Below are 26,051 nucleotides of genomic sequence, written 5' to 3'. Positions count from 1 at the left end.
AAAAAAAAAACAAGCCCACCGTAGTTGCGAATTTAGCTCGACTGACCGACAGAGCAAGCAAACCTGGATGAGCCACCCAGTCTGATCCACATGCCTGACCACAGTCCAACACACTCCTAAGAGTTGGACTGTGCTCCCATATATGGGATATAGGCTTTATCCTCCATCCTCCATGTGTGTGCTTTAGGCCTCAGTCAGCTGGAACACAGCCTGTGCTGTGGTGTTTAGGCTGCTAGCTAACTTACCTAAGCCTAGATAACCGGCTAGAACCGGACTCCTGTTCCGCGCTTCCGTTACTCCCAACACCAGTCGCCAGACTTCGCTCTCTCAGACACCGTTAAGTTTTTACCGTCAACACTTGTGTCGGTAGCTCAGCAGAGCAGCTACACTAGGCTGTCTGATACACTGTGGAGCTAAGCAACAGCTAGCTTGGCGACTGGGCTGGGGGGGGGGGCGTCTGTGGTGGCTGTATTAGGTCTGTGGTGAACAGATAAAGGTAAAGGTGCATGTATTTGTCCTCCGCATTTAACCCATCTGTGGTAGTGAAACACACACACACACACACACACACACACACACACACACACACACACACACTAGTGCACTAGGGGCAGTGAATACACACACTCCCAGAGCAGTGGGCAGCCAACGCCAGCGCCCGGGGAGCAGAGAGGGTAAAGGGCCTTGCTCAGGGGCCCAACAGTGGAAGCTTGCCGAGCCCGGGAATCGAACCCACAACCCTGTTATCGATAGCCCGCCGCTCTAACCGCTGAGCCACCACTGTCGTTATACTGCTAACCAAACTAATGCTAACCAGCTTCAGAGCAGTCGAACGGTTGTAGTGGTCAGATTGACGGTTTCCCATTTACTGAAGGAAGGATTTAACACTGTGAGCAAACTGAACGTTGTATTTGGTCATTCTACAGCTTTTAAAATAAGGCAGGATGAGATCGGACGGAAGCCACGTCAACAGAAGAATAAGGCCCGGTGGTAGCTGTTGCCGGCCAGAGCCAAAGTGCTTCCATGCGCTAGTCTTTAACGCAGAGGGCAGTGCTCGGATTTCTTGCTAATCCATCTAATGTCCACTTCATTAACTGTCCGGCACAGTTTACGAAATCAGTTAACATTTGTGAACCACACCCCAACCCTAGTAAAACCACGCTAGCTAGGAGAACCACACTCCACCCTTAGTAGAACATAAACATTAAATATAAGAAGAATTTATTAATATATTTAAAAATATTGTAACTTTTTTTTATAGTTACATAAAATTATTTTTAAGATTATACAAATATTATATAAGTGCTTAATTTTAATCATCTGAGCCAGACTAACCTGTAACTAACAATTTATAGATGCAGACACCCCATCTGAGGCCCACGTTCTAGCTAGGAGAACCTCCATCAAGGCACGTGAAGCACCACCACGACATGCGACATCACTGATTGGTGGGAGGCTAGTACATCAGCTCACAGACACCCAAGCGGGCTAGCCTCACTCTAAGTGATGAGGGAAGAGGGAGGGCCATCCTATCCACCCAGAGGGAGAGCGAGGACGAGTACGACCTTTTGAACTCTTAGCCACTGATGGTTGTGGAGCTGCATAAAACCACCTGCCTGATATTGTGTAGGTCCTCCTCATGCCACCAAACCAGCTCTGACCTGTCAAGGCATGGACTGACTCCACAAGACCTCTGAAGGCAACCTGTAAGTCCTGTAAGTTGAGGTGGGGCCTCCATGGGCTCACTGATGGAGGCTATCGCTGGTTCACTGGTTGCCCTTCTTGAAGCACCTGACCTGCCTGATGTTTTGGAGATGTTTTGGCTCAGATCCTTACGGCTCAGAACTGACCGTTGACTTGTTGACTAATGCAGCCCATCCCTTGACAGGTGCCACTTCACCCGTCAGTGGTCTTAAAGTTATGGCTGATCAGTTTATGTCCATCTATTAGAATCGACACAGCAGTCGTATATCACCCACATACTATGACGCCCTCCTTACAGATGGAGCCGAGAGAAATGAGAGCAAGCATGTGGGCACAGAAAGCCACAGGCTACTTGAAGGACACTGGTTACACAACAGCAGTGCTCATCCGCAGCCACCAGAGGGCTACACGTGTTCAACCCTACAGTCACTCACACACAGCCTGGTTTATAGGGACAGCAAAACAAGGAGGCGGTAGCTTACCACCGGCTGAACTGAAGGGAAGTCTTAGCATCCAAGGCAGTGAGATGCCGTGCAGAGCTCGAGTTAGTCCCAGTGTTGAGTTATGCTGGGAGTTCTCTGGTGCGAGCACGTTACTATGGAGACGCTCAAGGTAGAAAGTGCTCCATCTGGGCCTGTTCATGTTTACACATGCGTTACTACGTCAGAGGCCGAACTGTGCTCGGCTAAAGTTTTCAGCTGACCACAAGGACAAAGAGAAGGGCTTCTGGGGGAATTACCTCATGGGCACATTGAGACCAGAGGTATCTTTGGAGGAGTAGCTGGTGTAATGCTATGGCTGTATGGCTAAGGCAAAGCCTGATATTGGGTCATTGGATAAAGTACATGGAAGTTCCAATCTTCGGCCATGCTGCTTTGCCATCAGCAGCCCGAGTCAGAGAGAGTGCAAATGGGCATGCTCTCACTGGGTGGGTAGATGGCGCTCTCTCCACCGATCCCTCCCATTCTGATGCTGGCTGATGTACCAGAGCTTTCCTCAGAGTGCGTTGGCTGCCTTGTGATGCTGCACTGAAGGCAGTAGGAAAGGAAGCGGTGGCTGACATCACATGTATCGGAGGAGGCATGTGCTTGACCTCACCGTCCTACAGTCTGGAGCATTATAAGAGATAGGGGGAGTAATAGTTGGTGGCTGGGTTAACTAGCTCCGATACATTGGGTACCATCTTTTTTATTAGAGATGCACCAAATACAAATGTGTTTTCTTGGCTGATTTCCAATTTATTTATTTTTTTTATGACTGGCCAATTCAGAATTTGATGAATTCTGATTTCCTTTCCTTCTAAATTCAGATAGGATTAGTTTTGAGGATTAGTTCATGGAGGTGAAGCAATGAAATTTTACTACAGGATTCATACTGGATAAGAAGTATTGGTCAAAACAACTGAGATGGGAGTGGCTACTCGATTTACGCACTGCCCCCACCTCCAAGGCTAGAGGCTACGCTACACAATGACTTGCCTAAAGCTGCCAGCAGCGTCACAACCTCTGAAGAGACTTTTGGCTCATCCTCTGGATTTGACTGAGGTTTGCCACAGACTTGAACGACCTGAGGTATCAATGCTATGTACAACGACACTAAATATATATAAATGATATACATATAATATAATAATATTAATATAAACACCCGTATGTCGATTCACACTGGATTAATATAATCTGAGGTTTATTTATGGCTTGTGAGTCATCATCATCACCTGTTCAAAAATCCAACATACCCTGATAAACCCATAGACTTCATCATAGCTCGTAGATCAGAGATCAAGGTTGAGGGGTCACTCAGGGGCGAATGCTTGGCCCCATTTTATTCTTAAAGCTTCATAACTTCCCCCTTGCGTCCTGCAGCCCCTTCTTTCATTCTCTCTGCTTTTCTTGACAGCATTAGCGGACTCAAAAAAAAACACTTTGGGCACACACACAAACAAAGCCTCCCCCACCCTGTAGACCACCCCCCCCTGCAGACGGCCGGCCCATCTGGAAACCCAGCGTACCTGAGAAAGACCGAAGTCCCGTGGGCCTGCTCGCATTCAGCAGAGCAACAAAGAGAGCGAAAACTCCTGACTAATAGAAAGAGGACGGATGGCGGGAGGCTCAATAGGCCCCCAGCAATTATGGAGATGAGGATTTAAAAAGGCTTAAAGGGGCCGACCGCTGTACGTCAACAGGCGCGATGATGATTGTGTTCATGGGAGAGGAAGAGACGCGAGTTTTAATTATATTGCCTTGGATGTTAAAACCGGGGCGTACAGCATGGCTGCTGCTGGTGTGAGATCACTGCTTCCGTTTGGGGGAGATGGGCAGCGGAACTGAGAGGAGTAGCTAGGAAGTACTGGACGCTACGGATTCTGGGAGATACTGGACTCTGGCTTACGAACGTTACAAAGTCCAAATTTGACCATTTCTCACCAAGAACCAGTAACACAGTCTTGAGATGCACCGACGTGGTCATTTCTTGGCTGATACGGTCACTGATAATTAATACTTTAATAGGGCTGGTCCAGATATCAAAGCCTGGTCCTTGATCCTTCAAGATCAATAAAGAATGCTCAACTTGTGGTTACTCACTTCAGGCAGTTGCTAAGCCATTGCTATGTGGCTGTAGTTGCTATGGTATTCCAGGTGGTTGCTAGGGTCTTGCTATGGCATGTCAGGTGGTTGCTTAGGTGTTGCTAAGCTGTTTCCTGGTGGTAGGTAGGGTGTGATTGCTATTCAAGCTATTTCAAGTGGTTGCTAAGGTATTGCTAGGTGATTGCTAGGGCGTTTGCTATGTTATGTCAGGTGAATGTTAAGCTGTTAGGACGTGGGTGCTATGGTGAAGCTGAGGTGCTTTTTGGTGGTTGCTGGTGTGGATGCTATGCTATTTCAAGTGGCTGCTAAGGTGCCTCCAATGGTTGCTTAGGTGTTGGTAAGTGGGCGTTACGCTGTTGCTAAGGTGTTCCTAGGTGATTTCTAGAGGGTTTGCTATGGTATTTCAGGTGAATGTTAAGCTGTTAGGACGTGGGTGCTATGGTGAAGCTAATGTGTTTTTTGGTGGTTGCTGGTGTGGATGCTATAATATTTCAAGTGGCTGCCAAGGTACCTCCAATGGTTGCTTAGGTGTTTCTTGGTGGTAGCTAGTTTGTGGTTGCTATTCAAGGTAGTTCCAATGGTTGCTATGGTGTTCCTCTGTGATTGCTGGGGTGTTTGCTGTGTTTAACAACGCCATAGCATCCACGTACCAACAGCTTAAGTGTTAAGTGGAGGTTGCTGGTGTGGATGCTATGCTATTTCAAGTGGCTGCTCTCAGTGATTGCTTAGGTGTTGCTAAGATGGTTCTTGATGGTAGCTATTTTAAGTGGTTGCTAAGGTGATCCAGGTGGTTTTTCTAGAGTGTTGCCAAGTGGTTGCTGTGGTACCCTGTGTGGTTGGTTGGGTGTTACTAGTGTATTTGTATAATTGTGATAGACGATGGCTGCATATACTTTTGAACCCCATTCATTTCTATGGGACAAATAAGTTTAACATATCGGTTTATGCAGAAACCGCATGCACGATCAAAAAGCTGTATAAACACAAGCCGAATCACACACTGATCGGAACATACTATCCGGAGTTGGGACTGTGTCAAACAGTCTTGAAATCTGCAGGACAAAAAATAGGAAATAAATAGGAAATAAATAATAATAATAATAATAATACAAATCTGTCAACTGAAATTTTTAAAGACTATCGTTGATAAAGAGTTGCACTGAAGTAACACAGGTCTGCCCAAATCAAAATATACTAACTAAGCATTTTCATGAAAAGTGACCCCGACTCAGATTGTGCTTCCTAACCTCGGCGGTGGAATAAAGCATCCATGTGGTCAGAAATATGCAGTGTGCTGAAACAGCACAACAGACGCAGCATCTGTTTTACGCCAATTACATCCTTCAGTGTTGGCATGAGCCCAAACAACAGAGACACTTAAAAAACACACACAAACAAACAAATAAACAAACAAACAAAACATCAAACGACAACAAAAAAAACCCCATGGTATCTTCTGCATTCTGCACTGACACAGAGAAGCGCTTGTGATGAGGCTGCACCCACTCACTCTCTCTTTCAGTCAAACCGCCCCTGAACCCACGCTTCCCACCGGCAGCCGCACTTCCTGTTCGACTTTCTTCTTCACGCTCAACGAGACGCAGAGCAGAAACCAAGCACCTGTTGCTCAAACGCTCGCTCGTCTGCTACTGAGCCTCAGAGTAAACACCCAGCCTCCCCATACAGATGCCCGAGTAACATGGGGAGGATGAGCCGTCGACCCACCTGCTCAAGCACCTGAGAGATCAAGGCCTACTGTGCTCTCTCTGACTCAGGCTGCTGAGGGCAAGGATTCGAACCAGCGCCTTAGTGCCTTAGTGCACATATGGACCAGTCGGAACCTCCTTTTAAGCCCATTTCGATCACTTGCAGGCCTCAGGTTGTTTCCGTTACTGTGCCTTTAAGACTGATGCATGCAAATGCCACCTGTTCTGATTGGTTGATTGTTTTCAAAAAAGCATGCACCAAAAGCGCCTCTCAGCCCATTCTAACAGCGTTCCCGCACTCTTAACTCCCAACGGCCTTATACTGAACCGTGATAATGAAGCGTACATCTCCATGTACATCTCTGCTCCCAAAACAAAAAGACAGAGACAAGAAATTAGAGACAGGGAATAATGTGAGAGTAGGATATATATATATATATATATATATATATATATATATATATATATAGAGAGAGAGAGAGAGAGGACCTAACTAGGAATACTGAAAACATGACAGAGCAGAAAGAAAAGCAGATATGGAGAGAACGAACGAGAACTTTGGAATAAAAGCAGAGGGAAGGAAGCAAGAGAGAAAAGTGAGTGACGGAGAAGAGACAGAAGGAAACAACCAAACACAACAACTGAAGAAAGAAAAAAAAAGGATAAAAGAAATTAAAAAGGAAAAGAAGAAACAAACAAAGGAAGAGAACCAACGAAGAAACAAACAAAGAAAAAAAAAAAGCAAGAAACAAAAACAAAAAAAAGAAGGAAACAAATGAAGAAAACAAAACATAAAAAACAAAACAAAGGAATAAAGGAAACAAACGAAGAAAAAAAATGGCCAAAAAAACAAACAAACATAGAAGGAAATGAAGAAAGGCCGATCTACAGAATAAGGGCTAAACTTGAGGCACCGAGCAGCACCTTTGTCTCCGGCTGAAACGACACTTGCACAGAAGCCTCCAAACTCTCTCTCTCTCTCTCTCTCTCTCTCTCTCTATATATATATATATATATATATATATATATATATATATATATATATATATATATATATATATATATATATATATATCTCTGACCCACGCCACTAAGAACGAACACTTTCTGGAGGTGTGTGTTTTGAGCTGCATTAGAATAAACACAAAGCCAACGAGAAGCACCTTTCATCCACCAGAACAGTCATCATATCATACAATTCATACTAAAGAGAGAGAGAGAGCAAGCGAGAGAGTGGAGAGATAAACAGAGATGGAGATAGTCAGAGGTTTCCTTTCGCACAGGCAGTGCTGCTTTTAAACTTTGGACCCTAATTACTCAGTAGTGGAATACAGATGATAGTCCTGAGGCAGTGGGCTGTTTATGGACTTTTACATATATTTTGGCTACAAATTATACGTAGTTATGATATGCAAATAATGTGCATTTCTACACCCTTACTGATGAGCGATTGGGGAGTGGGGGGGGGGGGGGGGGGGGGGTTGGAGGTGGAGTCACCCAGAGCATCTGAGCTGGAGAGGAGCACAAGGGGCTCAATGTGTCAGTAAATGAATATCAGAGTGGGTGATTTGCATTGCAGAGGGAAAAACACCCATGGGGTGTTATTTCCTTGCTCATTTGAATGTGTTTGTGGGCCTGTGCAAGTGTGTGTGTGTGTGTGTGTGTGTGTGTATATGTTACCTGTCTTTGAGCTGATGTCGCCATCTGAATCTGGCAGAACTTCACCGCCTGATCCAAAGCCACGTCCTCGTCCACCTGCAGAGGAACAGACACAGTGGAGTAAGTCAACAGGTTCCCTCTTATTAAAGAAAAAGAAATGGTCTTAAAGATTTGGGGTTTGAGGCCAGACCACTGACCACTGACTGTGGTCAGGAAAGAAGAGACTTCCTTCATACTGTGGTCAGTGGTCTGGCCTTAAACTCAGCAAATCTTTTTGTTTAGTTTTGCCCAGCCAGCCATCGCTACGTAGTGCGCTCTGCTACGATACAACAGAGAACAGATGCCCGAGTAACATGGGGAGGATGAGCCGTCGACCCACCTGCTCAAGCACCTGAGAGATCAAGGCCTACTGTGCTCTCTCTGACTCTGGCTGCTGAGGGCAAGGATTCGAACCAGCGCCTTAGTGCCTTAGTGCACACTTGGACCAGTCGGAACCTCCTTTTAAGCCCATTTCGATCACTTGCAGGCCTCAGGTTGTTTCCGTTACTGTGCCTTTAAGACTGATGCATGCAAATGCCACCTGTTCTGATTGGTTGATTGTTTTCAAAAAGCATGCACCAAAAGCGTCTCTCAGCAATCAGCTGATGAAGGCTTACTAGAGAGAGCAGGTGAGAGGACACTTGCTCTAATGAAGAACTGCAATCAATTAAGAAATACAGATGCAACGGCTCCCTGCGGCAGTCCCAGCTGCAAACCTGCCGCGGGGTTTTTCAGGTAACGCGCTGTTCACAGCCCCGACTGGCCAGGCAAGACGACTCGTCCAACGGGGCTTAAAACTACAACTAGAAGTGAAGGGTTGCTAACCAGCTGTTATGGTCCCTATAAGATGGTTGCTATGGTTTCTGTTGCTTTTCCAAGTCTTGTTTTTAACCACGGTGTTCAGAGCGCCATCTGCTGGCTACAGCAGGGCGGACGTTCTCAGAAGGTAAATAAAAGAGTGTAGAGTCAGCAGTGTGGAGCTATTTTACAGTGAAACATGAAAAACAGACCATAATATCTGACCCTTTATAAAACCAGCACTGAAAAGCCTATTCAGAACCGAGTGGAGGCTAACGCTAATGCTAATACACACACACATTAGCTATAGAAACCCAAATCACACACTGCACATTCACCCACTATAAACCAGCTATTACACACCAGTAAACCATCAATAACAGATACCAGTCCAGAGTGTGTACCACTACACACCTTATACACACACACAGGAAGTGATTAGACTGCAGTGTTGTAAAGGAGCTGGGAGCTGATTGGTCAGAGAGGAGATCAGACTGGATTATAGGATATTAAACACTGAAAAACAGTGATTTTAAGAAAAGTCTCGACTGAACTAAATCAATCGATTATAGAAACTGATACTGAAAATAATGGGATTTTACTGAACGGATCAATCAGCAGCTCATCTGATCTAAACTGTGGGGCTGGATTAGTTATACAAACACAAAGATCAGATCGGTATCGGCTGATACTCTGCATTAGGCGACTCGGATTGTGGAGGGTAAAATAACCTGACGGGGACATCCCTAGTTGTCACTCATTCTGCTCCACGAACAGAACAGTTCCAAGAACCCAACAAAAGCCCAGTACTGCCCTGACTTTCATTTCCCATAATGCGTGTATGTCACCGTCCGATCACAACTGCAGACAGACAGATAAGCAGACAGACAGATAGACAGATAACAGTAAACTGTGCTGCATGATCTTCAACCATATCCCATTAAATTCTAATTAACAACAACAACAAAACTGAAATTCTCCAACTCAACTGCACACCGACACACAGGGCCAAAAAGGTTGCCAGAGCACGATGACCTGAAAAGACCTCTTATTGGAGCTCCCGTGGCCATGGTAACAGAGAGAGAGTGCTGCGATTGGACATCCCCGGTGTCTGTTTTATGTCAGCTACTGGGAGTGTGTTGCTCTCTCTCCTGTAACAGTGTGTGGGAGTAAAGAAAGAGAGAGAGAGAGGGCGAGAGAGAGAGACAGAGAATACACGCAAAACAAACGCAAACATGTTAGCGCATATCGCTGCACTCTCGGTAGCACTCTGTCGGTAATGGACCTAAAGCCTCTGACTAAGCGAAAAGGGCTAATAGGAAAATTACGGAGGGGGAGATGGCAGCGGATTGTAAAACACAGGGCTGTGGATGAACTCTAAAGGACGGAGGGCTCTAGCTGATGGTTTTCACTGCTCAGCCAGCTCAATCGTTTATTTGAGCGAGCCTCTCCTCCGTTCGTCGCTGTACTAAAGGAGGTGTGGGTATGAAGCCTGCTGGGTCTCAAGGCATGGTCAGGCTATGGTCAGGCATGATCAGGTATGCTCCAGGAACATTTCTAAAGCTCTCCTGGAGGAAGGCCAGTTTTACAGTTCCCATCCAGTATCTACACTCTGAAAAAGAAAGGTGCTTCTGAGGGAAGCTATAGAAGAAGCACTTTTAGCTCCACGAAGAACCTTGATTGGGCTTCTGTATGGAACCCAGAGCGGTTCTAAGATCAGAATCAGAATTTCAGAATTTTGCTTTATTAAATATGTTACACATACAAGGAATTGTACTTGGTGAGAGCAACACAAGTATGACATGTAACAAACACACAGACTGTTAACACGTATTACACTAAGAGAGAAAAATACGCTAAACGTTAAATAGAATAAAGAATAATTTGTTTAAAAAGTACTAAAAATAATAAAAATCTGTATTTATGGTATGAATGCTGCATATCCATACATAGCCTGAGTAGACATCCAAATACAAACTACTATGTACAGATAATGATATTAACATTTACAGAAAATTTACATCTGTCCAGCTGTGCAGATAATCCTAGTACAGATGTTATGCATGTTATATATCAGTACTGTGTTGCAGTTAAGATGAGCTGCTGGTGGAACTCAAGAAATCCATATAGAGTTTGGAGCTCACAGAGAATCATCATCATCATCATCAAGTTTAATTAGAGATATTTTTGTAATAGATATTGAAGAAATGCATAATTAAATGATCCTATATGGACAAAAGTATTGGGACACCTGTTCGTTGACTGTTTATTCCAAAAGCAATTAATTAATTAAAAAGTGTATCCTGCTTTTGTTGGAGTAACTAGTTTTCCTCTCCAATTAAGGTTGGAGGATCACCATCCCACCTCATCCCAAAAGTACAGGACAGAGCAGCATAACACGGTCACGCTGCTCTACAGCTCAACGCTGCTGGGGGGCTTTACACCCCTCTAGCCCACGCCTGGCGTTAAGCAGCATGATGCCAATAGGTTCATGTTCATCTGCTCCAGAGTGTCCTTCATATACTATTGCCAGTACCTCTCTACAGCTACTGGACAAGCTGTCTGTGTGCATTTGCAATGTCAGCAATGGGTACAACTTAAAGTAGCTGAACACACGTTCATTAGAAGGGTTGTCCACAAACATTTGGACATGCAATGTAAGTGGCGAGCTTATTTGGGGAGGAAAAAACAGGGTCAATGCAACGCTTTGTGCGTCTCACATTACCTGCTAGGCTGAACTGGGGCATTGGAAACAGCATGGAGTTGGACAACAGCAAACAGGCTAACAATCCACGCTAAAATGCTCATTTCATGCAAGAGAAATGAAGCACCACTCAGAGGAGGAGCAAGTGGGTGGTGAAGTGAGCAGGTGCTAGGGGAGTGCTAGGCTAAAAGCTAACCCAGCTGACCATCTACACACTCATAGCTAGCTAACAGAAATGGCAAGACCTGAGAAAGACTACAAAAACATTGAAAATCTTGTTTACAGTGCTAAAAATATAGCTATGCTACTCTAGGCTAGGCTATGCTACGTGGCTCCTGTGAGCCGTTTTGTAGTGATGTTAAGCATGGTTGTAACCAGGCATCTGAGCGTTGTTCTCCTCAACCACGTCACAAGACACACAGGTTACTATTTCTACACCATAGAACAACATATAATAATAATAAATACTGAATAAATGTATTCTAGGGCATCAAAGCAGAGACAGCTTGATTAACTTTGGTGCTGCTTCTGTGCTAACTAAGCTAACTAGCTTAGCTAGGTCCAAAATATACAGGAAAAATATACAGGTGTTTCTAACGAGACTACATGTTGGCACATCGTCCACTGAGGGGAAAACACCTCAGCAGCAGCCAGTGCACTGCTTAGCTCTGTTAGCTCATATGAAGAGGCAGTCTTACCCACCATGAAAACCTACTGATTTGATTTCCTTCAGCTTTTTTAATAAAATAATTCAACTAGTTTTCGAATTTGAACACTTAGTCATAGACTGAGCAAGACTACATTTCTAAAATTTTTCCAATGTTTTTGTTGTAGCCTTTTCCTTCTCTGTGGATGACCGGAAACCTGTTCAGGAAGTCCTGCGGCTACTGGAACGTCAAACAGAGTTTTGGGGAAACCAGAAATATATAAGATCTGAGGTTCTCCGAAACACCACATATCCATTAGCATGTGAGGTAAAAGTTCAGGTGTGTGTGAGGGCGTGTGTGTTAGTGTGATTGTGTTCTTGTACACATGCAAGAGTGTTTACGTTGGTTGCCCGGACTTGTTCCTCCAGTCTGTGAGGTATGTGGTTGCTGAGGTGTGACACTCGACCACTCCCATGCCTCCCTCACACAGCCGTACACACTCTACCAACAAACAAACAACAGAAATGCTAACAAGCCAAAAAGGTGCCCTCCCTCACAACGGCCCTCAAACCCTCTCCGTCTCCTCCACAACACAACCAAGACACAGACACCGTAACATCTGATGGCACGCATTAAGCACAACAAATGTGCTAAACTGTTTCCGAAGCTTAACGCTAATTATTTAGAGTACTCTTGCTAACATGATATACAAGAAAATCTCATTTCATAAAGAATAACATACTATTTTTTTTTAGCTTTTTTTTTCAATTTTACATGATATCTGAACCCAACATCAATATTAGATTTAAATCAAATGAAAAAAAATAAATAAATAAATTTTTTACTTTTAATATTTTCATTATTTTATGTGCGATATATCTATTCAAAAATAAACCTAGTTTATTAAAAATGTAAATGTAACTTTTTTTCTATTTGAATGCATCCCTCAGTTTGACTTACCACCCCGTCACACACAAGCTTGTGTTGTATATGAATAAATTACTATTGCCTTATATGACATCACAAAGAGGAAGTGACATCATTTAAACCTCTGGAGCAGCCAGGAACCAAAAAAAGGTTAAGTTCTGGCATCAATGTTAGATAGGACTCGACAAGCTCAACCTAACCACCCCGTCACGCAAAATACAGGAGCAATTATAATAGTGTGATCATTTCATGTAGCTATACAGTATTTAACAAATGAATAATTTATTAAATTAAAAAAGAGGCTACAATACATTCAGGACCTTTTTTAATTTATTTATTATTTATTATTATTTTTTTTAAACTTCCTTCTCTGTTTGACTGGAGTGTGACGGCACCATGTTTTGACACACAACACAAGCTCAAGGCCTCTTGTCCTACGGCAGTGCAGCCATGGCTACGGCTCATGGGCCCGCAGAGGGCTAGTGCCGGGCCAGCAGCCAGCAGCTCTTGCTGCACTGATTGCTAAGCTGAGCGCATCTACAAAAAGTCAAGCAGGAACCTCAGCACAGACTTGAAGCCCTCCAAAGGGAATAGAAGAGAAGGTTCATTAAATATGTACAATAAAAATTAGCATCTTGCTGCTGGAGACCAATGGCGGGGTTAAAGCGGTCATATCGCTACTGTCCACTGCAGAACCTTAGCATTCATTTTATGCTATCTCCCCCCAATCTCAGATTTGATCATCAGCCAAGACATGTTTCGTGTCCGAGGCTGGAGCTGGAGCGGCAATGCTGGAACGCTGATACCCTGCTGATACTGCTATTCATGGCTTAAAAACTAGACTGTATGGTACGGCAGTAGCTTGAAGCTTGGCCATAAGCTTCCAGTACTTGTTAGCTACATTAGCCGTGTAGCTCCAGTGCAAGCAAAACTAAAAAAGCTAACTTTGGTTGCCAAAACTGTCTTCTTTAGTTTTACACTAGAGATACGATGCTAACATTGCTAACAAACACCCAAAGTCAACCGCCACCCAAATCTGTTCTAGAAATATAGGCCTCAACCCTACCAAAACAGCATCCAGGCCTTCAGGTCAGCTAAATATTCGGATGCTCCTGCAGAACCGGAATCAGACTTTGCCAGAACAGCATGGTGGGGCAGTGGTGGCTCAGCGGTTAGAGCGCCGGGATATCGATAACAGGGTTGTGGGTTCGATTCCCGGGCTCGGCAAGCTGCCACTGTTGGGCCCTTGAGCAAGGCCCTTTACCCTCTCTGCTCCCCGGGCGCTGGAGTTGGCTGCCCACCGCTCTGGGTGTGTGTGTGTACTCACCGCTCTGGGTGTGTGTGAGTGTGTGTTCAGATGGGTAAAATGCAGTACACAGTGTACACCGTACAGTGACAAATACCTGCACCTTTACCTTTATCAGGATCCTATCTACATCCATCAGGACCATCAGTTCTTCATGAACAGAAACCGTGGAAATTGTGAACCCAGGCCCTAATATGAGGCACCCATAAGCCTGCATGACCTTTGAAAGCAAAAGGGAGCTGGTGTGATGGTCTGTGGTGACTGTAGTGGTCTCCCCTGCCAGGTTGGTCCGCTTGCCAGGTTGCTCGACGAGTCCGCATCACCTTTATGTAGACGCGGATGTGGTTTGAGAGGTGTGTGCAGGCTTGTATTGATGGCTTGAGTGATCTATTGTAGTGTTTCTACTGTAGACTTGTAGTGTTTTTGTTAGCAACGTTAGCCTTGACTTTCTAGCTAGAAGTGTTCGTAAGCCTTGAAACTTAAGTGCTAAACTGGAACTCGACAAATCCGTGGGTTCACCTTTAGTTTGAACCTGGAGCCACGGAGGCTGATACTGCTAAGAAACACTGGAATTCAATAGTGCACTTCTCTCCTATACAGACCTATACAGGTCTTTCTAATGGAGACCTGGAGGCTTGTACTGATGGAAATGAGGAGGCTTGGGTGACTATTGTTGTAGGGTTTTTGTTAGCAACATTAGCCTTATAACTCCAGCGCTAAACTAAAGAAGCACATTTCGGATACCAAACCCACCTCGGCTGATGGGCTGTCTTTCAGGTAAGCAGGAAATTTTGCTGAATCTTTCCTTTAAGAATCTCCGGCTGGGAAAGCCATCCTCCACTACGGTGCAGCAAGCAATGCACACATCCCAAATGCCGGCTCCATACGGCCTCAGAAAGCACGAGAGCACAACAGCAAGACACACAAAAACACACACGCGGCAGATATAATTACACAGGCAGGGGAAATAAGGGGTGATTTAGTGCGAGTGAGGATGGGACTGATAATGGATTGGGAGAGTCTGAATCCTGCCAGCTAAAGCCATTATCCTCTCAAACTAATAACACCACCTTAATGGAAACTTCAGCGGTTTGTTTTTTCCCCCACTAAGTATAATTAAAAAGACGGTGGTTTGCAGGTAGATGTGTATGTGGGAGGGCTGGGGGCGCGGGGTGCATATACCCTGTTATTCTGTAACTGGTTTAGGCTAAATAAACACCCATTTGCTTTCCAGATCACTGGGGTTGCTTGTAATAGCTAAACGCTCAAGGCAACAAACATGATTTCACTCGTACGCGGGTTACAATACATCGAGGGAGAGAGTTTACTCAGAGCTTTTCCAGCGTTAATCGCTAGAATAGGATAGAATAGGACTTTTTGAGTGGCAGATAAACATGAACCTATTAATTGGCCCCATGCTGCCTAATGCCAGGCATGGGCTAGAGTGGGCATTGAGCTGTGGAGCAGTGGAACTGACTGTGTTCACTGGAATGATGGATTGTGGTCCATCCAGTACTTTTGTGATGAGATGGGGAGTTGGGGATGATGAGGTGGGATGGTGATCATCCAACATCCTGTCCTCACTAATGCTCTTGGTGCTGAATGCAATCAAATCCTTACAGCAATGCTCTGCCAAAATCTAGTAGAAAGCCTTCTTCCCTGGACAGCAGAGACAGCTACTTTAACAAAGGCAGGATCAACTCTTTTTAATACACTTGATTTCAGGAGAAATAACAAATGAGCAGGTGTCCCAATACTTTTGTCCAGTGTTTAAGAGGTTAAAGCAAAGGCAGGAAATTCCTTGTTACAGTCCCCCAACATCTAGACACTTGACTCTGTGTGTACTTGACCGTTTCCTGAGGGCTCCTGCAAGCAAAGGTGCAGTGTGTGTGTGTGCGTGTGCGTGTGTGTGTGTGTGTGTGTGTTTTGCGTAGACTGTCGGACACGGTGGCTTTTTCGGATCTCCCCTAACACAGCAGCTCATCGCTTTCACGTCGAGTCATCAGGCCGAGGGACAGGGGTTTCCCCGTCATTGCGCTCCTATAATGACGCCCTGTCAACATTTCATTTCACAAGAGCTACCAGCGGAAAAACCTCTGCACGTAGAGGCACGACACCAGCGGAGAAAACAAGAGAGTCATTAGCTACTGAGCTAACTGGAGTTCCTCATGCTGCCATATACTGTGTATGGACAAAAGTATTGGGGCACCTGTTTCTTGTTAAAACAAGGGCATTAAAAAACATTTATCCTGCTTTTAATGGTGTAACTGTCTCTACTGACTAGGGAAGAAGGCTTTCTACTAGATTCTGGAGGAGTCTTGCTTAATATCAGGATGTTGGATGATCACTACCACACCTCATCCTCAACCCCGCCTCCATCTCATCCCAAAAGTATTGAATGGAGAACCACCATCATTCCAGAGAACTCAGTGCAACTTAAAGTAGCTAAATGCATTTAGTCAAAAAGGTGTCCACAAACATTTGGACATGCAGGACCACTATCATGCCATCACGCCCAGGCCAGTTCTAGGCCCTATCTGAAGGCTATTGGTTTAAAGGGGTACCCATTGGTTTAAAATACCCATCCCTAGAACCAACACACACACACACACACACACACACGCACACACACACACTCTTACCTGCTTGATCAGCATGTACGTCTCCGACATGATCTTCTCGATGCGTCCAAGATCGTAGGTCATCACCTTCTGACCCTGCTGCCACACCCTGTAAGCATCCAGCAGGAGCGTCTTGCCCGACTCCACGTCCTCCAGTAGCTTCCTCTTTCTGCTGGGCCGCCGCAGCAAACCCAAATCCTGACCGCCAACCTGGCCAGCGGGGCTGCTGGCGACCATGGCATGCGGCCCTTTAGCCACGCTCCCCTGAACCTGCATCAGCTGCTGCTGTTTGGAGCTAATGCTCAGCTCCTCCAGCGACAACTCCGGAGTCCGACTGCTTTCCGGAACCTTCTCTGCCCCCTCGGCCGCCGACCTAGGGGTCCCTTGCTCTTGTGGGACAGCATCAGTAGGCGTTTGTGGTTCTCTAGGTTTGGCGCTGCTTATCCAGGGTGAAGGGTGACCAAGTTCCATGGGCTCCCCTAAGCCCAAGCCGCCTTCCCTGGGCTGGACAGACGCTGCAGGGCCCTGGCCTTGGTTCCCTGGCTGGAGAGAAGGTTGAGGTTGTCCAGGTTGGGGCTGGGAGCTTTCAGAGGGGGCCATGTCCGTACCTGGCGCCGAAGCGGTGTCCGGGAGGCCTTGTTTAGGTCGCAGAGGTTGGGAGCATTTGGGGTCCTCTGTGGCAGGAGGCCGGCTGGACACGTCGGCTGTGGTCATTTCACCCATGGAGGAGGTGGAAGCTTTAGCAGAAGGATCGGATACCTGAGGGAGCGAACGAGCGTTGGAGTCAGGTTTAAATCATGCATGGAATTCAGACTGTTTTATTGTTTCCCCCTCAGACAATCACATTTATGGGGCCATGATCCAGAATTCCAGATATAGGGCATATATATTGGCAAGAACCTGGCGATATGATGCTTATCACGAAACAGGGATTACAGGTGGTTCAATTTATTGCAGAGCAAAACCAAATTATAGACCAAATTTGAGGTAATATAATATAATATTATAATATGAACAACCCCAAAGGATCCCACCAAACATCACATCTGTATCTACTATATCGATCATTTTAAAATCGATACTATGATTTTGAGAACCGACACAGTATCGCGATACTTCGATATATCGATATTTTCTTACACCTCGAGCCAGATAAGGGGTCACTTATGGACACGAATGTTTAAATCTGAGCAAAACCAATAAATAAATAAATAAAAAATCTAAAGAGTGATTCGTCACAGACGCCGGGTTCTGAAATGCGCTAATTGTGAGTGACTTGCTGAACCCTGCTCCCTGCGCAGGATGTGTTATTTAGCGTGAATCATATAATCAGGGCTCACAATGACAGCATTTCAAGAACAAATTACCCACTTTCATGTAAGCTAAAGGCCACCTGGAACAAAAAGGGAAGAGCAGAGCTGGAGTCGTACCGCCGTGAGTTTATCCAGATTGTCCTCCAGCACTTTCACAGTGAAGAAGAAGGCGCGCTTGGCCAAAACCTGCCGGTCCACATCCCGCAAATATTTCCTGCAAAACACCCACCCACCCAGACGGAGGGAAGAATTCACACTCGAGCACGGAAAGAAACTGCGGCAACAGCTCAAAGAATGACAGACGTATAAACAAATACGTATATGGACAGAGACACACACAGCACTGTGCAGAGGTTTAAGGCATTTAGGCACATTGTGCACAGTGTTTGGGGTTTTTTTTTTTCTTGTAAAATCTCCAGATCTCATTAGAACAGATGCAGGTGAACATAAATTCAGTGAAAAGGAGCAAGAACATCTCATTATTAAGAAAGTAGTGAGATCTTGTAAGCTAGTTTGAAGAACAGAGCTTGGTTCCTCCAGGTTTCTCCAGGATGCCCTCAGTCCAGCCGGCACTGCATGGATGTGTTCAATTCTAGCAGCAGCAGCAGCAGCAGCATCTCCCCTGATTTACCAACATTAAGGACTGAGGTGTTGGATGATGACTATAAATAATACAAGGTTCCATGAGGAGAACTTTGGAGATGTTTTAATGAACAGAGTGATGGAGAACTACCACCTTTTCTACGAATTTTATGAGTGTTTAATTTAACATCAGTGTTTTAATGAGGAAATAATCACTTAGTAAGGACTAACACATTTATATATATATATATATATATGGATCGGGATTAAAATAGCCGATACCCGATCCAATATTCTATTCTGATCTGCTGGATTGGATCACAACACATACATAATTATTTGTCGAAGTTGCACAAACATCTCAGATCTCCAAAACAGTAACTCAACAGGAGAAAGTGAAAGTGAGGATGAACAGAAAAATGGGCAACCAAATTTTATTTGCCTGAAAATAGCAAGCAACCTTTTCACTTTCATTAAATAATTCAATAATTCATTTATACCAAACGATGACGTTTGTTGTGACATGATCAAATCGCAATCAGCGTACAGTGGCCGTGAGACTGTAGGTGCAGCAGCTATACACAGGCACTGTTCTGCCAGGAGGGAGTCCATTACAGAACTTTTGACTTTTGTAAAATGGCTGTACTTTATTAATTATGGTTTTCTTTGAAAAGCAGGTGAAAATACTGGAAAATTGGGCTTTTCAATTCATGCAATGGTGAAAAATTTGTTCGGTATTATTTTATTATTTTATTATTGTTCCATTTCGGTGCATCCCCAGGAAAAGGTCAATATAAGTAGGTTTTATTCCAAGTCAACTGAAGAATTTCTACTGGTCCACTCATGAAATTGTGACAGCAGCCAAATTTACATAATTGAAAAAGTGAAAAACAGCAAAACTGGATACACCGCTTTTCTACTCCTACCGTTATTTTTTACTGTACCTGATGAAGACAGTATGCTGACCTTCAACCACTTACCTAATATATGTCTGTATATATGCAATTCTATTTACTTTTACACTTCAGGATCAATAAACTAGCTATGGCTTTTCTTGGGTAAATAGCAAAGCACTTTGTAAGTCGCTCTAGATAAGAGTTCATCCACCTATCCATCGATATACAGTAGAACACACAGTAACTGAATCATAAGGAAGTAAATGAACTGCAATTTAAGCTCTTTAAATGGTCCTCAGCACTGTGTGCACCCTGTGTGTAAACCTATTGTAAATGTCCTGCTGCATGGTTTAGGGCCTTCAGCAGGCTATTTACCTCCTGTATGGCTTTTTAAAAAAGGGCAGTAATTCTACACAGAGTTGGAATAACCATCTCATCTGTTCAACCAGAAATGAAGGGTAAGGCTGGTCTTACTTTCCCTGGTCAGGGGTTCTCTGGAGCATGAGGGAGATTTTAAGCAGCGTGTCGTGATCCCTTAAATGAGACAGAACATCCAGCAGCAGCACAATGGATCTGTTCATATGAGACGCAAAACTGCCCGGCCGATCGATTTCATCTACCGGAATACGCCAGATGCCCTGGATTGGGAGAAGGAGAGAGAGAGAGAGAGGGGAGAAACAGTGTGTTAGCGGTACAGTGACCGGGTAGCCCAGACTGTCAGGACCGGGTCGAGTCTCATTTCACAAACAAGCCTCGGAAAGGAGCTGGAGCCATCAAGGCCGCAGCTCAGGCTCTTTCTGCAACACTGCGGAGTCTAATTAGGGTCGGCAATATGGACACAATGTGGCATCAAGCAAAATCCCTGAAAGCATTTTTTACACAATGCAGGATATCACACAACAGATTCTTAATCATAAAGGTGCTCCAAAAGGTTCTTTGAGGGACGCTGCAGATATTCGCAGACCATCTCTATTCCAAACATTATTCTTTATAGAAGAGAGGTTCTTCCAAGCCTTAAAGAACCATTTAAAGCACCTTTGAGTGTAAATTATTCTAAATTATTCTAAAATAAAACATAAAATATAAATAAATAAAATATATCTATATAAAATAAGAATAAACTATTTAGAAAATAAAATGATGTCATAATTAGGGATGAACCTGACATTGAACCCGATACTAACTACAAAATTAGCTGGATCGGATAATTAGTCTGATCCAAAGGGCCGATCGGTTCACGGAACCCAATTCTCGCACCGGCTTCATTACCCAGGATCAGAGTAAGTTCCAGACATCATACACAAAGCATAGCAAACAGCAAGACTCCCCCTATGTAACCAGCATGGTGCTCTCGACCGGTCATCATATAAGGAGATCTGAGAAGGGAGGAGCTGCTAGCTCCTCTTTAGTCTCACAGACTTCGAATTTCAAAATAAGAGTCCTGAGCCTAGACAGCACTGTGCCGAGGTCCAGCACAGCTATTCATTCTAGTGACCAATAAACTGAGACCAAACCTCCCAGATGGTCAGATATATGGTTTATTAATTGAGCAATGGTATCAGATCGGGTATCGGGAATCGTGTGTCGGTATCTGTGTTGGAACAGAAATGGGTGGATCGGTCATAATGGGCTGACGTCAGACACCCGCCGATAGGAGGCTCACTATTCACTGCTTGAACAAGCTTACTTGCATTAAAACCCTTAGTTGCATTATTTATTTTTCCTCACTTCTGACCAGGCTACATCACCATGGCAACGTCTCCTGCATGCCTAACCTTCTCCGCGGTGGGTTAAGTTCAGAATTTTGGACGGTAAACAGCTGCAGGGCCGATTTAGACAGAGCTTCTGACCAATCAGGGACAGTCTCTAGAGGTGGAGGTGGGCTCCTCTAGTCCATTTTCAGGTCACTTGTTTCTCATCTTGGTGGCATTTGTGGGGGCAGGGCTGCCATAAATGGTGTTCTCTGGCATTTGGCACTTTGGATAAGCAGCTGGACACCTCCACATGCCTCACGCCATCAGCTAATCACCACAAACCTCAGGCCTTCACCTGCATAAGGACCAATCATAGCTTGAGGATCTCAGCCCGGGCTAACCAGCATTGTAACAACATGCAGGGCCAAATAATTAGTGATGCCACGGCTTAGCGTTCCGGGTCGGTAGGAAACCTGCTAGACCGGCTATGGTTTCTTTTTCCATTTCCTGTGTTGCTAAATCAGGACCAGGAAGTGCACACACACTCACACAGCGCCTCATAACGATTATGCGTCAGTTTCGTCCTTTAGTCTTCCACTGCAGCTACAAGGCTAAGGTAGCTGGCTAACGCTAGCTAACGCACTGAAGCTGTAATTCATCTGGTAGCATGGGGTAATCTGTATGCGTAAACTACACTCGTTTAAATGAGGTTTGACACAAGTGTGACGACCTTACTAGCGATGTTGGACGTGCACAGTGGCCAGGCCGTGCTAACGCCTCACTAGCAATGTTGGACGTGCACAGTGGCCAGGCCGTGCTAACGCCTCACTAGCAATGCTGGACGTGCACAGTGGCCGGGCCGTCCTAACGCCTCACTAGCAATTTTGGACGTGCACAGTGGCCAGGCCGTGCTAATGCCTCACTAGCGATGTTGGACGTGAACAGTGGCCGGGCCGTGCTAATGCCTCACTAGCGATGTTGGACGTGCACAGTGGCCGGGCCGTCCTAATGCCTCACTAGCAATGCTGGACGTGCACGGTGGCCAAGCCGTGCTAACGCCTCACTAGCAATGTTGGACGTGCACAGTGGCCAAGCCGTGCTAACGCCTCACTAGCAATGCTGGACGTGCACAGTGGCCGGGCCGTCCTAATGCCTCACTAGCAATGCTGGACGTGCACAGTGGCCAAGCCGTGCTAGCGATGTTGGACGTGCACAGTGGCTGGGCCATGCTACTGTTGCAGCAACACCACGCTGAAGATGTTGCATTAGGCCTTTGCGCCCCAAGCGTACATGTCGCGGTACTAATGACCAGTGCACTGGTACATTCTCGTACTTATTAGACAGACGTCACCATTTTCTGTACTGGAAATACAGAGAACCAGGATCCTGCAGCACAACGGTGATGCAAATATGGAGCCAATCAGCTGATCCCTCTGTCACCAAGCCCTCCCACTGAACGTGCTTCATGAAACAGGCTCCTGGTCTACATCGGCCTTCAGTAGGGTCTGCTGATACCCAGGGTCGGGAAAGCCTACTCCAAATATACCAGCAATGATCTAGAAATAAACCAACCAACAAAAGAAGCACATCATCACCACTGAACTATCAATGAGGCAAGAGAGCCAGTCTGGAAGAGGATCACGCTGAAGACACTAAAAAAAATATGGGAGAACAATGTTGTCGGAAAGCAGAAGAGAGTTTAAAATGGGAGAGAAAGCGAGGGAGAGAATGAAGAGAAGAGACGAGAGGTGGGGAAAGGCATAATATTATTGTTTTAAGGCCATCTGTTCCTGGCAGAACTGGCTTTTGATGTGTTGGGCTCTGGCCATGGAGAGCGCGAGAGAAGTGCCAGCAATCTGCCCACAGCCTTTTTTTTCCCGTCTTTCTTTCTCGCTCTCCGTCTATCCGTCAGTCCTCTGTTTACTTCCCTCTGCCGTACACGCTTCCAACCTCGGACGAAGGAGAATTTGGCTGGGAAACGGGAGAGAGCCCCGCTCTGCCCATGGTCGGTAGAGATGTTCTCCAGGGACTTCAAGGAACGGTGTAGATCCAATTCCCATCCACTACATAGGACCACCCCCTCCCCAACAATAGCGCTCCAGGCTACTGATGACAGGATTGTGGGTTTCGATACCCGGACTCAGGCTTGAGCAAGACCCTTAACCCTCTCTGGACCCCTGGCAGCTGGAGTTGGCTGCCCACTGCTCTGGGTGTGCGTGTGCTCACTGCCCCTAGTTCACTTTGATGCTTTTTTATTAGTTTAGATGGGTAAGTTAGATAGATTTACCCAATCCACCAGTCACCCGTCACTGATGCATCGGCTAGCATCACACCAGTGCCGGCCAGCATCTCAAAAGAAGAGATGTGGGGAGAGGGAGAGTCATCTGCCCACCCCGAGACAGCAGGGCCAATTGTGCTCTCTCTGGCTCCGGCTACTGATGGCAAAGACTGTGTCTAGTAGCATTAGTTCAGATAGTGGTTTAAAATAAATACATAAATAAATAAATAAATAAATAAATAAATAGAAATCTGTAAAGTCAAGAAATCACTTCACCAAATACTGAAGCACACTGTAAGGTCACAGAGGAATGTGGTAAATACTGTAATTTCCTGTTCTGGCTGTGTGTTGCATTTAAAATCTCTCGGGTCATGAAAATGTCACCCAGCATATCACACAGTGATGTCATGTGACGACTGAAAGGATGGACTGAATGGACTAAGCAGACTGTGTATAGACAACACTATGTCACACAGTGTCCCAAACGGCATGAGCGACTCTATTGACATTCTAAACAACCCTGAGGCACGCGTCTCCATTTACGAACGCAGCACGCCAGCGCTGAGGCTGAATACGGCACATACATTTCCATGACCTGCTCGCTACATCAGCCCTGACCGTCCAGGGAAACCAACAGTGTCTTAGACGTTTCCTCTCCCTGGGGTGAGGTCACCTGGGGTGGTCACTGAGGTGAAACTGTTTTTTTAGTGTCTACTAAGCTGCTAGGGTTTTTCATGTGTTAACTATGGTGTTGCTAGGTGGATGTGATGACATTGCTTAGTGGTTAGTATGGTATCCCATGTGGTGGCTATGGCTTGCCAAGTGGTTGCGAAGGGGTTGTGAAGCGCTTGCTCTGGTTATCCCAAGTGGTTGCTAGATGGTTGCTATGGTGTTGCTTAGACATGTCGGGTACACTTGGCTTGTGGTTAGTTTTTACTCCTTTACAGGGTGTTAAAGTCCATTAAACGGAGCCGAGCCCTGGCCGCTACAACCCAGCCAAGACCAAAGGTAGAAATTCCACTTCTGCCAAGATGCAAAAATGCCTGCAGGGGGGGGAGGAAAAAAAGACCACCACCAGCACACATCCAACACACAACAAAAAAAGCTGCATTTTCATTTTTCTGTTGCTACAAGAGAAAGCATGAGAGAGAGAGCGTCACACACACAAAAAGGGGCAAACTGGCTGGCAGGCGCCCATGTTTGGACATTAGGACATTCCATATAGCTGTAGGTAATGGTGTGGAGAGGTCTGCAGAGCCTCAGCTGAGCAGAGAGGCTGGCAGGAAGCTGCTACACTTTACTGCTTATTACTGCAGTTACTTCTGCACCGCACTACTCGCTGTTTATTCAGCAGCAGTAACATCAGGTGTCCTCCTTTATCGCCTGTTAATCACACCCCAGCTTCTACCTCTCACCATCGCACTTCCAACCCTGCGTATCTTAGATCTTACCGCTGAGCCCCATGCAGCGGACGTGTACGTTGCTCACTGGCCAAGTCTCAGCGCGGCCAATAGGAGAGCAGTGGGTGCGTCTGGTAGATCCCGCCAAAGCTGAAGAAAAGCTATGGTATCTTAGGTGGCTGCTAAAGTGGTTACTATGGCACTTCATACAATAGCTACAGTGCTGCTAAATGGTTGTTAGGGTATTCCATAAGATTGCTTTAGCATTGGTAAGTGGTTACTAGGGAGAGACTATTTTTGTTAAGTGGCTGCTTTTGTTGACCATGGTGGTTGTTAAGGCAGTTGCTATAGTTCATGCAGTAGATGATGCCTATGGGTAGTTAATGGTTGCTATGGTGTTGCTATGTGGTAAACAGTCCACTGGGGCAGTCGTGATCGGACGTTCAAATGTTTTCGACTTTTGCGCATTGCTCACCGGCCGAGTCTCAGCACAGCCAATAGGAAAGCAGTGGGTGTGTCTGGTTGTTCCCTCCAAAGTTAGGAAAAGGCTATGCTATCTTAGGTGGTTCCTAAAGTGGTTGCTCTGGTATCCTATATGGTAACCATGCTGTTTATAGGTGGTTGCTACGATGTTGCTAACAGGCCGCTATGGTTACTAAAGATAATTGCTTTAGTGTTAGTAAGCAGTCACTAGGGAGAAACTATTTTTGCTAAGTGGCTGCTTTTGTTGGGCATGGTTGCTATGGTGCTTGTTAAGGCAGTTGCTATAGTTCATGTGGTAGTTCATGCTGTAGCTATGACGTTGCTCGGTTGTTGCTACAATGATGCTCATGGGATGCACTGGTATCCCTAGCGGTTGCTATGGTGGTGTTGCTATGTGGTATTCCACGAAGTGGTAAACAGCGTGCACTGGGGCAGACGCGCAGGGTCATATGATCCTATGGCCTGCAGGGTGAAATAGTTGTGTAACTGATAGCCATGGCATTGCATTAGCATTAGCATTAAAGCAGCATTATGTAGCCTGTTATGTAGTTTCCTCAGCCACCTGTTTCAGAGGTAATGGGGAGACATGGTCGTGTGAAATCCTGGAACATTACCTGACCATCTCAGTCCACATACTTCTGTCACTTTCAGTGATAGTTCTACATCTCTCAGCCTGTCCAGAAATGCATGTGTTAAGCATGTCCTT

The 26,051-nt window shown here is 45.5% G+C and overlaps 1 protein-coding gene across 7 annotated transcripts in view; it reads right to left on the bottom strand.

The window, feature by feature from the left end:
- The window catches only part of cabin1 (calcineurin binding protein 1), a 92,936-nt gene that overhangs the window by 12,066 nt on the left and 54,819 nt on the right, over window positions 1–26,051 (bottom strand). For all 7 annotated transcript variants that reach the window (XM_072682401.1, XM_072682402.1, XM_072682406.1 and 4 more), the window contains 4 exons: window positions 19,965–20,128; window positions 18,130–18,226; window positions 16,721–17,458; window positions 7,679–7,753 (listed from right to left, as the gene is read on the bottom strand). In XM_072682401.1, coding sequence (XP_072538502.1) covers window positions 7,679–7,753; window positions 16,721–17,458; window positions 18,130–18,226; window positions 19,965–20,128 — 1,074 coding nt within the window. The remainder of the gene's footprint in view (window positions 1–7,678; window positions 7,754–16,720; window positions 17,459–18,129; window positions 18,227–19,964; window positions 20,129–26,051) is intronic.

Source organism: Salminus brasiliensis, chromosome 6 (genome assembly GCF_030463535.1).
Source record: "Salminus brasiliensis chromosome 6, fSalBra1.hap2, whole genome shotgun sequence".
Taxonomy (NCBI): Eukaryota; Metazoa; Chordata; class Actinopteri; order Characiformes; family Bryconidae; genus Salminus; species Salminus brasiliensis.
Note: the sequence above shows the minus strand (reverse complement) of the source record. Positions and strands in the feature narration are given on the sequence as shown.